Below are 14,405 nucleotides of genomic sequence, written 5' to 3' on the forward strand. Positions count from 1 at the left end.
GATCAGTGGGCTGGGAAGGGAGCCCTCGCACAGGTGAGGAAACTGGAGCACAGAGAGGGGGAGTGACTCGCCCAAGGTCACTCAGCTCATCAGGCTGATCTGGAATTGGAACCCAGGTTTTCTGACCTATAGGCCCTTCTTCTACATTGTGTATATGCTATTTTCCTTTCTAAGCTACAAGGAGGTTGTACACAAGCAAGTGTATATTAAGTAGCAAAAATAAATGGTTTGATAGGATTATTCAGATCGAATTGCCAGTCTACAGACCAAAGTAAACAGGATGCCACATGATATTGCAGCAGAGCAAATCATGAGCTTATTGTGACCAGGGTGGGGTGCGTTGGGGCCTCTCAGGGTGAAGCCCCTGTTTTAGATGACAGTGCTTTTGAATGCCCCATCCAAGGGTCCCAAGCCCACCTCTGACTAGGAAGCCTTCCTGCCTCCCCTTCATAGATGAAACAATGGACACCAAGAGAGTAGGCAAGGAGAGTGCAGAGCCGGGCCTTGGCTGTGATTTGGGGGTGCTGCGGGGGCGTGTGGGGACAGGACTCACTCTTGACTGTGAGGAACATGGACTTGCTGATGTCGGTGCCTACGCCGTTGCTGGCCTGGCAGAGGTAGTAGCCGATGTCCTCTTCTAGGACGTGGCGGATCAGCAGCGAGCTGTTGGGCAGGATCTGGATGCGGCCAGTGAGGGGCACAGGGTGGTACTGCTGGGGGTTCCCGCTCCCTGGAAGGAGGCAGCTGTTAGGAGGGCTGAGTCTGCACTGGGGCATAAGCTGAGAGTGCCCCAGGAATGGCCCTGACACTTCGCTCTTGCAGATCTAGGGCCATTTTGTAGCAGAGCTGCACCATCCCCAAAGTGCTGAGGCCACACAGCTCCTGGTGGGCAACAGGAAAGACCCCCCACCAGAGGACTGGCCTTGCCCCAGCTCTGATGCCAGGAGATGAGGTTGGGAGTCTCAGCTCAATGCCCACTTTGACACTGGCATGGAGCTTCTTTGGGTTGAATTCCTTGGCTAGGAAGAAGGAGCTGTGTTTGGGCCAGTTGGCTGCAGGTGGAGAGAAGATTGAGCCTTCAAATGGCAGTTGCCTGGTCTTAGGCAACAGGCCTGGGAGAGAGGCCAGCATCCTCCAAGGGGGCCTTGTGGGTACCCCCTGCCCTTCCATTCCCCAGTGTCAGTCACGAATACAGTCTAGGATTGGGCCTTAGTCAGAAAGCAAAGGCATCCTTGGGATGAAATTGGGCTCCAAGAAGGACCCTGACCCCAGAAAAGGTTGACTGGTGAGAAGCAGGGGGTTTCAACGCTCTGGGGCCCCAGAGCAGGGTGGGGTAGGGAAAGCAGGTGTGCACTGAGTTCTGGGGCGGAGATGGGAGGGGAGAGGAGAGGTAACGTCTGGGGGGACAAGAGGAAATACGGAGTCAGCATGATGGCTGTTCCTGGTCCACAGACCCCCGGGGGTGGCTGAGGATGACTCCAGGTGAGGTGTAGCCTGGGGTCCACTGGGGTGCAGACCAGAGGACTCCCACCCAGGGCTAGGAGTTGCCTGCAGGGAACAGGTTCAAATCCCATCACAGCATCCTCCCTTCACTGTCCCTGCCCTTCTTGGAGATTCTGGCTGGGCCAGGGGCTTACCCTTGGCATGCTTCCACATGACCTTGGGCGGGGGGTAGCCATCCACCGAGCAGTTGAGCACACCAGCTTTGCCGTAGATGCCATCCTGGTTGTTGGGTTGCACCACAAATCGAGGGGGCACTGCAGAAAGAGGGAAGGTAGGGAAACAGACCATTTCAGTCTCTGATGGGTATCCTATGGCTTCAAGCACCTTCCGTTTGAGGTCAGCCCTGCCTGGGCCATTATAAAGTTGGAAGCGGGCAGCTTCTGAAACCCAAGATGCTGAGAACTTTTGTTGAGTACTGGGTAGGGAGTTGGGAGCTCTGAGTTCCAATCCTGCCTTTGCCACTGACTAACTGAGCAAGTGTCTCTCTGCTCAGGGCTTCGGTTTCCTGCCCTGGAAAATAAGAGGTTTAGGCTCCAACAGGGCCCTTCAAGATGCTGGAGCCCACCTTCCGTGAGCCTGTGATTGGAACTGGAAATCTAGAGACTGCAGTAGCAGCAGGCAGAGCTGGCTCCTCCCTCCCCTGAGGCTGCCCTGTCCCTGCTCACCACGCACGATGAGCTGGCGCTCCCGGCTCACGGTGGCGGCTGCGTTGCTGGCGATGCATGTGTAGTTGCCGTTGTGCTTGAGGGAGACGCTAGAGATCTGCAGGGAGCTCATGAATTCCTTGCTCTCGATGGTCACGCCCGAGCCTGAGATGATCACCTGTCCGTCCTTCCTCCAGGTGATACGGATGGGCATGTCCCCCGAGGACACCACACAGGGAATGTAGAGCAGCTGGCCGATGGAGGCGGGTGGGAACTCGAAGGGCTGGATCAGAGGGGGCACTGGGAAGGCAAGGGGGTGCTGCCGTTGGGACCCTGTGGGCCCTCGCCTGGCCGCCAATGCCGCCTCACCTGCCTTACCTGGGGCTCTGGGTTGGGCCTTGAACAAAGATCCCCTGGGGCACTGGGGCCTTGTTCTATACATGCAGGATCTCCTAATGATGCCTGGCTCCTGTCCCTCTGCCCGCCCAGGCTGGGACCCACTGTCTCTGTTCAGGGCCTTGACTGGCCTGGATTAACTCTGACCTTTCGATCTGTCCTGGAATTTGATTCATGCCTGCTGATCTCTGCTCACCTTTCCCTCCAGCTTCCCTGATGCTCCTCAGCACCCCTGTACCCACCTTCTCATCCCAGTGATGCAGCTCATAGCTCTCTGGGGGCCTGGGATAGAGGCGAGGTGCCCAGTGGCAAGAGAGGAAGCGCAGTGTTGGGACTGTCTCTCTGGGGGCCTGGGATAGAGGCGAGGTACCCGGTGGCAAGAGAGGAAGCGTGGTGCCGGGACTGTCCCCCACGCACGTCCTACGGCTGCTCATCTGAAACCAGAGCACTGAACTCTGGGTCTCCCACAGGGCCCTCAGCCACCTCACCCCTCTCTATTGTCATCGAGTGTTAGGACAGGCGAGTGGAAGCTCACATCACTGTTCAGTTGCTTTATACACATGATCTCACCGGAGCCTCCTACCAATAATGTCCCCATTTTACAGATGAGAAAACTCAGGTTCAGAGCAGAAACGAAATTGCCCTAGGTTGCCCTGGTCGTAACATATGACCATGGGATTTGAAACCCATGGTTTGCTCTTCAAGTCCAAGTGTCATCACCATGTGGCTTGGTTGCCTCTCCAAGAAAGCCCCAGACGTGCCCAGACAAGAGACAAGAGACAACTTTTTTTTTTTTTTTTTTTTTTTTTTTTTTTTTTTTTTTTGAGAGAAGGTCTTGCTCTGTCACCCAGGCGGGAGTACAGTGGCGTGAACATGGCTGACTGCAGCCTCAACCTCCTGGGCTCTAGTGATCCTCCCATCTCAGCCTCCCAAGTAGCTGGGAATGCAGGTATACACCATTGTGCCTGGCTAATTTTTAATTTTTTTTTTTTTTAAGAGACAGGTGTCATTATGTTGGCCAGGCTGGCCTCAAACTTCTGGTCTCAAGGGATCCTCCCCCCTCAACATCGCAAAGTGCTGGGCTGACAGGCAAGAGCCACCACACCAGGTCCAGAGATCTTTTTGTCTTGTAGGTGAGCTTCCTTAGGTGGCAGGAAAGAGCAGAGAGGAAGCCCTGTCTTCTGCAGGACAACCAGTTGGTTAGATGTCTCTGGGCAAAGCACCATCCACCCAGCCTTCCTCCCACTAGAAATGCAGCCTGCACCCCCCTGCCAACACTGCCTACGTCTCAGCCCCTGGGGGGCCTGTCTGGAGCCTGAGTCGATGTGAGATGGATCCTCCTTTCTCGGCTCTGGCTAGAGCATCCGCCATTATCTTTATGATAACTCAATTAGGCTGCAGCGACTTCCCCAGCAAGTGGGGGAGAAGAGAGAAGGAGATAGACAATTAGCTTAACAAGGATGAGCACCCAATAGATGAGATCTCCTTTCTGCAGTCGAATAATTAAATTACAAGGCCATGCACAGTCCTCTAGCCTTCTCCCAGGCACCAGCCCCACCCCTCCCTGGAAGCCTGCTACTCTCCACCGTGGGCCCATCCAGAGTGGCCACAGTGGGGGATGGGCTCTGGGGGGAAAGATGGATGGCATCAGATGCATGGCCCTCTGCCCTCAGGGCACCCCTGCACTTTCAGGGCTCAAAAGGGAGCTGCATGCAGGGAGCAGCCAGGTGTGGACACAGAAAAACCCAGGCAGCCCTTTGGATCCTGGGAGAGTTCTTGATCAGGAGCTCTAGGTCCAGAGGAAGTGATATTTAGGAGGGACGTGGCCTCCGTGACCGTCAGTAGGGCCCTCGGGTGACCCTTCCAATGTCATCTTCCACCTCGCGCTCACTCCAGCCTGTGCTCCCACCAGCATGCCGTGAATGCCACAGTCCCACACCTCAGCCTGCCTGGGTGAACACCGCTGGGCGTCTGTCCTTCTCATCCCCCAGCACATGGGCTCCTTAGCTACCAGCTGGCTTTGATCCACCTTATTCCAGATCCACCTGGAACCTAAATCCCAGCCAGCTTTTCCGGGGTTCTGGTCATGGCCCGGACCACCTCATCCCAGTCTCTGGCTGCCTCTTTTCCTGGGTTGGGACTCTGCCCCCAGTATTCTGAGTGGTTTATTGGGCCTTAGACATCTTCAGATAGATTTCTCTGGAGCCCTGACTCTAGCAATGGCCCAATGCCCATTCCTGAGACCTCCCCAAGATTTCTCTTGTTGGGCCTCTGCTGACCCCCTCCTAGTTTTTGTGTATGCCTAGGTCAGATCTAGGCCTCCCAGCTCCCTTGGGCTTTCTGATGGATTGTAGCAGAGACCCAGATGTGCCGCCCAGTTTGTTTCCTTAGGCCTAGAAGAACCAGTTCTGGCCAAGTCCTCCTCCTGCCCACAAAGGCCTCCTGGGAAACTCCCCTGGGAAACTCCCCTATATCCTTTCAGATCCTGCTCAAATGCTACTCTTCTGTGAAGCCCACCTTCCTTCCACACAGTCCTGAAGCCTTCGGTCCACACCTGGATTAGGGCACGTATCACATGGCTCTCGGGGTAACTGCATTACCCCCTCCCTGGGGTAACTTCCTATATAAGTCCTTATATAACTAGGACTTATTCACCCAGCAAACTGTAGGTGCCCGATGAATGCTTGTCGGGTGAGGAAATGAACGAACATATGTCTCAACATCATTTCCTAGGATGACCTCAGAAGTTCACCTGCAAGAGGGCAGGGGGTGTGGCAAGCACAGGATGGGGGCTCAGCCAGAATAAGGGGGGAATCTGTGCTGCTCCTCGAGATGCTTTGGGGTTCTGGAACTTTGATCCCTTGGTCCCTCCTAGGGGCCAGGCCCTTGCTGTCACAGCACCGAACAAGCTGCTGTGATTTGAGAGCCCTGTGTATGCTTGAACACGAGCAAGGGGAGGGTGGAGGCAGCAATGAGGAGCTGGAGAACAGGATGTATGGGCAAAGCAAGGAGGTAGAAGGTTCTGCAGAGCCGAGAGAAAGCTAAGGGGCTGTGGAGTCTGGAGGGCCAAGCCTGGGCACAGACGGCCAGAACACCACGTTTCCATCGAGGCCAGAGCCAGTGGATAGAGACATAGTGAAATCAGGCAGGAAGGTTTAGTTCAGGCAAGAAGACTGTCTCTTTCAGTAAGGAGGAATTTAGATAATGGAGCAAGTTACTAAGGCAGGTTAATTCATTAATTAACTAATTCATCTAATATTTATGAAATGCTGCTCTGTGAAGGCATTATGCTCCGTGTGGGCTGGGAAAAGTAGAAACATGCTTCAGCTACAGACAGAGGCTCGGGGAGCTTCTCGTTTACTAGGGAAGGCAAGATACTTCCCCAAAGATGATTGGACAAGGACCGCCTGGATATACAGATGCTGAGCTCAAGCAGAGGGCGATGTCATCAGCTGGGGGTGACTGCAGCTTCATGGAGGAGTGGAATTTGAGCTGAGAGTTAAAGGATGCACATGCTTTCAAACAATATACGGGGCGAAGGAGACGGAGGAGGCTGAGCCAAGGGGCTGTCATTCCTTCTGGTCTTCTGAATAACATCAACAGCTCCGAGAGGCCACTGAAGAACAAGTAGCCAACATCCATCCTGGGGAGTTAGACGTGTAGCTGGGCTGGCCCCGCACTCCCAGAGGGCTGTTGGGAGGCAGATGACCAGATGACCTCCCAGAGGCTCAAGGCAGACTCCTCGCTCCCCTCCACCCCTGCTTCTGGGGGATGGGCAGGTGCGATGCATGGCTGGTGCTCCAGGCTAGCCACTCACATCTGGTCAGTACACACTCCAGGCAGCCTGGTCGGGGAAGAGAGCCCAGGGATCATGGCTCCTCCACCAGCTCATTCGGTACTAGGAGTGCTGTGAGTGGGGTCTCCAAAGCAGGGTGGGGACGCCTCCATATATGTACATGGCTGTCCAAATGGAGCTGCCTTCTGACCTGTGAGTCAGCGGCGCCCTCTCCAGCGCTCAGGGCTAGTAGCCGCATGTGTGCCTGGCCATTTCCATCTCTGGGAAAGCCGTTCTCCTGGAGGTGGGGTCTGACCACCTGCACCCTGGTGATGACCTGGGCCCTCTTTACTGTGGAGTTCAGCCTATAGATCTGCCCCCGAGTCCCAGTGTGTCCCTAGCAGGCAGCTGGATGTAGGGGGCATGAATGCCTCACAACCCAGGGCTTTCTTCCCAGAAGCCCTGCTGTGGCCACAGTCATCTTTAGCAAAGTGCTGCAATGGTGAAGAGGCAGAGGCCTGAGTGGCTGAGAAGACACAGTGGTCGAGGCAGGCCATTCAGTGTCCAGTCACCATAAAGCTTTTATGGCCACTTGTTTGGGAGTGCTGCACAGAGGAAGGCGTGCTGACCACCAGCCCAGCTCATAAACATTTTATGGTGTCTCTCATCATCTCTCTTTGAGATGGAGCCTTTTATTTACTGCACCTGCTAGCAGAGTGCATGCCGTGGGAAGTCTGGGCTTCTCTGCCCTTGCAGCATGGAGATGCGGCACTAGCCATGCCTGGAACCCAAAACACCCGGTTCCAGACTCTGCTACCCATTCAAGTGACTGTGGGCAAGGCACCTCCTTATCACCATCCAGTCTTACCTCAGTTTTCTCATCTGCAAAATGGAGCGGTTGGACCAACTAATCTCTAAAGTCAGACACTGATTTTCTAGTTAAAACAAGTCCCATATTTTGGGAATAATGACAGCTGACTTAAGTTTTTTATACAACCCTCTCTTCTCAGGAAGCCCGTCCCGGATCGCCTCATTTGAAATTGCAAACCCCCATCTCCTTGGCACTCTCAGCCTCTCTCCTGTTTGACAGGAGACATCTCTGGGGTATTTGCCGTAGGATCCCTTTCCTCACTAAAATGTAAACTCCCTGATGGCAGGGATTTTTGTCTATTTTGAGCATAGCTGTATTCGTAGAACCTAAAATAGTGCCTGGAATCTAGTGGAGGCACAGTAGATGTCACTGAATGAATGACATTTGTGGTCGTTATACTCATCACCACTACCATCGTCATAAGCCCTGTCTGTCCCACGGGAGTTTGGTTCATCCTTTGTTACTGGCTCCCTTGGCTGAGGAAATAAGGTTGTTGGCAGTGGCTCCCTTGGTGTTCCTCCCCCAAATGGCACGCAGGCCATCTCCTCCTAGGGAGCCTGTTGTACCCCTTTCCTGTGGGTCTCAGTGAGGTTCCTTCCAAATCTCCACCTTCACCAGTAGCAGGCACTTGGCCAGGTGGCTGACTCTCCCTTAAGCTTATGATCATAGAAACCCCCAACCCACTCGTTAGGGTGGGAGAGGGTCTCTGGCACATGCTCCCAGGCATATGGCAGAGGCTGGATGGAGCAGTGCTGAAGCTCAGCATTGAACAGCTAGGGAAAAACGAGGGAGGGAGGAGGGAACATGGGCATTTGGGAGAGAGGGTGTTTGTGTGTGGGTGGGTGTGTCCCTCTTCCACTTGTCCTCCACAGGAGCCTGGCACCACCTCCCTGTCCTGGTCCTGCTGAGCATGGGCAGAAGCACCTCTTGCCCTTGTTTTGGCTCAAGAAGCCCTCGGAGGCTCAGATGTAGGAATGGAGATGTTTTTTCACGGAGCCAATGCCAAGGGGCCCCAGTTGCAGCCCTGCCTTCCTAGTTAATTAAACATTCAGCCTGCATGCCCAGAGATGCTTTTGTGCTACATTATTTTTCAGCTACAGGCGGCCGGCCCTAAAGTCACCAAATCTAGGTTTGATCTATGTGCTCTCCTCTTAGCATCCTGCCAAGGATCTCTCCGGATGACCAGAGACAAATACCGGCCTCCCCGGCAGCCTGGCTCTCCACTGCCAGCCAGTGTCACATATGCCAAGGCACACACAGCCCTCAAAGCACCCTCCACCCTTTCTCCTCTCTGCTCCTCCCACTTTGCTGGGCCACAGCAGGCTCCCTTGGGCAATATTTCATATGGTCCCACCTGCAGCCACCTTTTGGGCTCAGGAATGTTGCCTTACGGGAGGGCCCTGGTGGACAACACACTTGTGTATGTGTAACTGCTGGCATGCATGTTTATGTGTGTGCGCTCAAGTGTGAATGGGCTAATGTGTTAATTTGCTGCACGTGCATGCAATACGTACCAGGGTGCACACGCATGATGCATGAGTGCTCACACACAGGTCTCTGCACACATGTGCATGCATGTTGGGCGTGTGCTGCTGTTCTCAGCTTAGTGTTAGAAAAATTCGTTAGAAGACAAGCAGTCCCAGAAGGAATGGAGTCAGCAGTTGTTTCTCCAGCTCATGGAGCAGCATGGGTTTCAGCCCCACCCTACCCACTGACCCTTGGCCCCACAGAGAGCTGGGGTGGGAGACTTCCAATTTTATCTCACACTTCCGGTGCTCTGTCCCCACTGTCCCTGCCCCCGCAACTTGCCCTTTTCTACTTTCTAGCTCTCTGCTCTGAACCTTGAGTGGGATGCACTTCCTAGTCGGGCAGCAGCAGTGGGGTCTGGAGAGCTGCCCCCAGGCCCATACCCTTCTCCCCCTGCAAGTCAGGGCCCCTGCCATGCCCATGGGCACCTCCTCCACCCCCCTTCTTGGGTAGTTCTTGGAACAGCGCATCCGCTAATCAAGCAGCGTGATCATAATCAGCTCTGATGGTTCTTCTGCAAAAGTGCATTCTAATGAGGTGGGAGAGGGAGTCAGGGAAAAAATGGGGATGAGAGGGCCTGAGCTTTTGGAGTGGTGGGGGCATGTCCCAGAGCCCCTCACACCGATGCTGCTTCTTGGTCTAGAGAGAAAACAGGTGACTACACCTCCTTCAGGGCTGGATTTCTGGGATTTTTCAGACCCTGAGGGTGGGGAAGGGGGAAGGTGTGCATGCAAGCGTGTGTACACATACACACACACACACACACACACACACACGCCTGCTATGCACAGCTTATGCTGGGTGCTGGGGACTCACACGTGGCCAAGGCATGGGCTCTGTCCTCTAGGATCACACACACACACACACACACACACACACACACACACACACACACACACATCTCTCCCCTTCCCCCCACTTCCCTCCCTCTCCCTGGGCTGCAGAGACACTGTCGCTCAGCACCATCACAACAGGCCCAGCGAGTCGCTGAGACGGAATGCATCAGATTCAATTCATTAGGACTGATCACTCCCTGAATGGGGCTGAATAATTGATGAGCAGAAGCAGCTTTCAGGACATTCCGAGTCCTCTGAGGCCCGCTGCAGCCCTGTTATTTTTTTTAAGCCAACAAACCCGACCAAATGCTCGCCAGTGAGGGCCGGCGAAGGGAGTGGAGCAAAGGTTAGATGTTTTAATATGTGATGTTTACACTTAAACTCTCGGTCCACTGCTTGTAAGGGAAATGGATACAGGCGGCCCAGCCCGTGATGCTGCTTAAAGGAGGCAGGTTGAGCTGTGTACACAGCCACCAAGCTGATTTGTCCCAGATGTCAGGGGCGGGGATGTGGGCTGGGGGTTGTGAGGTCCCTGGTGGTATGGCAAGGCCCCAGGGCTGGGCAGAGAAAGTGGCCAGGATGCCCTTCTACATGGCTCCCTTGCAACAGCAGGGAAATGAGTGTTTGGCTGTGAGGGTCTCCTCTCTCCTCCCAGGCCTCAGATGGCCACAGTGAGGTTTCCTAGTAAGTTCTCAAAGTAGACTTTGACAGTCCACTTTCATCCGGGAGCGGTGGCTCATGCCTGTAATCCCAGCACTTTGGGAGGCCAAGGTGGGTGGATCACCTGAGGTCAGGAGTCTGAGACCAGCCTGACCAATATGGTGAAACCCCATCTCTACTAAAAATACAAAAATTAGCTGGGCTTGGTGGTGTGCACCTGTAGTCCCAGCTACTCAGGAGGCTGAGACAGGAGAATTGCTTGAACCCAGGAGGAGGAGGTTGTAGTGAGCCTATATCATGCCACTGCACTCCAACCTGGGTGACAGAGCAAGACTCCATCTCAAAAAAAAAAAAAGAAAAAAAAAGTCCACTTTCCTGGGCTCAAAGTGAGGTTTCCTAGTAAGTCACTCCAACTCAGCCTAATGTCTCAGTTTCAGTTCAAAGCACACACTGTCTGGCACTGTGATGGGTGTTGGGCACACAGGCGTGTGACTCGGCTCCTGTGCACTGATGGCAGGAGCTGGGGGAGAAGTCCCCACCCAGCCTTCCACTGCCACTGTTCAGTCCTTCCAGCTGGCCACCAAGCCCTTCCACCAGATGTCCAGTGATATCACATGCTTGAGGGTCCTCCACAAACCCTTCCTCTTCCCATACGTCCCTCTTGCTGCCGATAGTGTGTGTGTTCCATGTTGCTTCTAGTCTTGGGCAAAGCAGCAGCCAGGGGATCCCCAGGGCCTTCCCCCCATGCCAGAGCCCCTTCCCAGGCCCGGACCCCTCTTCTCTTTTTCTTCCTTCCATGTGCCTCCTGCTAGCTTTCCTCCCCTGGTCAACGCTATTCCTCCCTCTCTTCTCTTGGGGATACAGAGGTGGTTCTCCCCAGCTTCCCCTCCCCACTGCCCTGGGGTGACACAGATGCTCAGGAGAGGGAAGCCCCTAGGTGACAGGGCCCTCAGAGTTCTCAAGGACTGTTGTCTCTTCTGCACCCTCCCTGGCAGTCGCAGAAGCTCTATGTCTTTATTCCTGAGGCAGAGCATGGAGCAAACGGTCCTCACTCCAGCCTGTCCTTTCCCTGGCTCGGGGCCATTCTCAGCTGGAGCCCAGGTTCTGGAGTTATGCAGACCTGGGAAAGATTCTGACACCAGAAGGCAATTTACTTAACTTTTCTTTTCTTTTTCTTTTTTTTTTTTGAGATGGAGTTTCACTCTTGTTGCCCAGGCTGGAGTGCAATGGCACGATCTAAGCTCACTGCAACCTCCACCTCCCAGGTTCAAGTTAATTCTCCTGCCTCTGCCTCCCAAGTAGCTGGTATTACAGGCGTGTGCCACCACGCTCCGCTAATTTTGTATTTTCAGTAGAGACAGGGTTTCTCCATGTTGGTCAGGCTGGTCTCAAACTCCTGACCTCAGGTGATCCGCCCACCTTGGCCTCCCAAAGTGCTGGGATTACAGGCGTGAGCCACTGCACCCGGCCTTTCTTAACTTTTCTATGCCTCCAATTTCTGCCCCCAAAACTGGGGAGGAAATGTTACCTGCCTTAGCTGAGTGGGCAGCTGTGGGGTCGAAGATGGCAGTGCACGTGGAGCATGGAGCAATGTGAGAGGCACACAGTGCACCTGCCGCAGTGATAGTGGCAGATCATTATAACCATCGCAGCCTGCTGCGATAGCCCAGGATGGTGGCTGGAGACCCCCAGACCTCCCTTTCTCCCAGGCAGAGCCCCAGGCTGAGGTCTTCATGCTTCTGGAGCCTCAGGCTGCAGAGGACAACCTGTCTGCTCAACCTCCCCAGGCCTGAGCCCACCCTGGCTCTTCACGAAGAGACATAAGCTCTTCAGCCATCACAGCCATGGCTGACTCGGTACCCAACCCCTGCAGCCTGGTTTTCACTGGCTTCTCCTTAGTCAAGCCTGGGGGTATCTACCTCCCCAGCCTGTCCCCAGAGCAACCAGGCCACCCTCCTCTCAAACACCATCCAGACAGTCTCCAGGTCTGTCAGTCCCAAAGAATGTATTTGGGGGTTTCGAAGACCTTCGCAGCCCCAGAACCAAGGAGACATTGTCGTTGACTCACATGCTCATGTATTTGAACATTTATATTCACTCATTCATTTGATCCACAGACTTAGTGAGTGGCTACCCAGGACCAGGCATGAAACAAAGACCTCACCCAGGTGGGTGTCAAGGGCCCAGGAGGGAGGAAGCACTTTTTTTTTTTTTTTTGAGACAGAGTTTCACTCTTGTTGCCCAGGCTGGAGTGCAATGGCTCAATCTCGGCTCACTGCAACCTCCACCTCCCAGGTTCAAGCGATTATCCTGCCTCAGCCTCCCAAGTAGCTGGGATTACAGGCACCTGCCACCACGCCTGGCTAATTTTTGAATTTTTAGTAGAGACGGGGTTTCGCCATGTTGGCCAGGCTGGTCTCAAACTCCTGACCTTGTGATCCACCCGCCTCGGCCTCCCAAAGTGCTGGGATTACAAGCGTGAGCTACTGTGCCCGGCCTGAGGGAGGAGGCTTTTAAGCACCACACAGCACTTTCCAGGCCTCAAGCAGTACTAGCAGGTGGAAGGGCGTTCCCAGTCCTGTAGAAGCAGCCTGGGTACTGTGTATCCCACAGGGGGTCAGGGCTCCCAGCGTGCTCTCTCAACCCTGGCCTCCTGTTGCTGGTCTCTTGTGTGGGCCCACTGAGCTCCTGGGGGCTCCATCCCAACAGCAGAGGCCCCATGCAGCTCATCGCTGACCTGGCCTCTCTCCCAGAAGGCGGCCTGCCTCCTCTATCTGTAACTCACCCTCTCATGCACCTGGGGTGTGTGCTGTCTTATTCTGCAGCCCGAGGAGGACCCCGGATGTAGAGGAACTCATGGCCTGTGTCCACCCACAGTCTTCTGCCCTGCTCCCTTTTTTCTGAATGCCAAGCTGGGGCCTCTCTTGCTCAGCCTTCCGTTCACCCAGGATTGCCTATTGTTGTCTGAGTCCCAGCTGGGGAGGGGCCCACGCATCCTGGGTGGTCAGGCGGGCAGAGGCCCTGGCTGGTGAGGGAGGCCTACCTTTGACGGCCACGTGAACGCTCTGGCTGATGGAGAGCTGGGGCTGGATGAGGACACTGCACAGGTACTCCCCCTCGTCCATGCCCTTCTGCACGTCAGTCAACTTGAGGGTCCCGTTCTCAAACACCACCTGGCGGTGGTTGTCCGGCAGCAGCAGGGCATCCTTGTACCACTTGATGGAGTAGTAGGGATAGCCGATGACCCTGCAGTTGATAAGGGTGTCCCGCCCGGCGACTGCTGTGATGTTCCGCATGGCCCGGATGCTGGGGGGGCCTGGGCAGGAGTCAGGAGAGAGGAGGAGGAGAAGGGCACGTGCTGTCGTCAGCCAGGGGCAGCCGGGTGCTACCCTGCGGTGCTCTTCTCAGGTGCTCGGCCCCTGAGACTTTCGGGGGTGGACATTTGGTGGGGGCACAGGTATGCCTTTTTACAAAGCTACAGACAGGGGCTGGAATTGGGGGGTGCCCACAGTCTCTCCAGGACTCACTGTTACTGGCTTCAAAGAGTTGCAAACGGACGCGGTATACACATGCCTTGGCCAAAAGCCATTCCCCTAGTGGGTCAGGGATAGGACCAAACTGCAGCCCCACCAAGAAGTGACTGGGATTTGGGAGGGCAAGTCCTCATTTATGGGGAGATTAAGATTTTGGGATTAAAGTGGAAAGGTAGAGATTTTGTTGTTTCCATTCTACTTGCTTATTTTGATCTCGTACCCAAAAGGAATTTAAGTTAACTACTTAAAAACAACAGGAAGGTCTTCGCCAGGTGAGCTGATGACCTTCGTTCAACAAGTAAATGTGTATTGTAGGCCCCTGGGAAGGAGCTGTGAAAGGGGCGCTGACAGTGCTGGCTGGGGAGAGAGAGTGTCTTGGGCTGGGCCTTCTGGGCAGATGGCAATCTAGGGGTTGGAAAGGGAGTTCAGAGGCTACCAAGCAAGACAGTGCTCCACAGGGGACAAGGTACTTTCTGGGCCTCAGGTCCCCATCCAGAACATGATGGGCCCAACTGGGGAATCTTCCAGGGCCCTGCATCTCTGTCCCCCTTCCAATACAGAGGAGAGGGTAGGAGGGTGGCCAGATGGGAAACCCACACTTCTGTCAGGAGTCCAAGGCCTGGCACAGGCAAATTCAACATGAAACTCCACCTTTGCTCC

General features: G+C 54.7%; 1 protein-coding gene across 1 annotated transcript in view; it reads right to left on the minus strand.

Moving 5' to 3' along the window:
* DSCAML1 (DS cell adhesion molecule like 1) overlaps nt 1–14,405 on the minus strand; it is a 366,437-nt gene that overhangs the window by 75,298 nt on the left and 276,734 nt on the right. Inside the window, exons 8-11 of the mRNA XM_024254942.2 lie at nt 13,256–13,528; nt 2,169–2,447; nt 1,638–1,757; nt 554–730 (exon numbers count right to left, since the gene is read on the minus strand). Coding sequence (XP_024110710.2) covers nt 554–730; nt 1,638–1,757; nt 2,169–2,447; nt 13,256–13,528 — 849 coding nt within the window. The remainder of the gene's footprint in view (nt 1–553; nt 731–1,637; nt 1,758–2,168; nt 2,448–13,255; nt 13,529–14,405) is intronic.

This window comes from Pongo abelii, chromosome 9, assembly GCF_028885655.2.
Source record: "Pongo abelii isolate AG06213 chromosome 9, NHGRI_mPonAbe1-v2.0_pri, whole genome shotgun sequence".
NCBI classification, from domain to species: Eukaryota; Metazoa; Chordata; class Mammalia; order Primates; family Hominidae; genus Pongo; species Pongo abelii.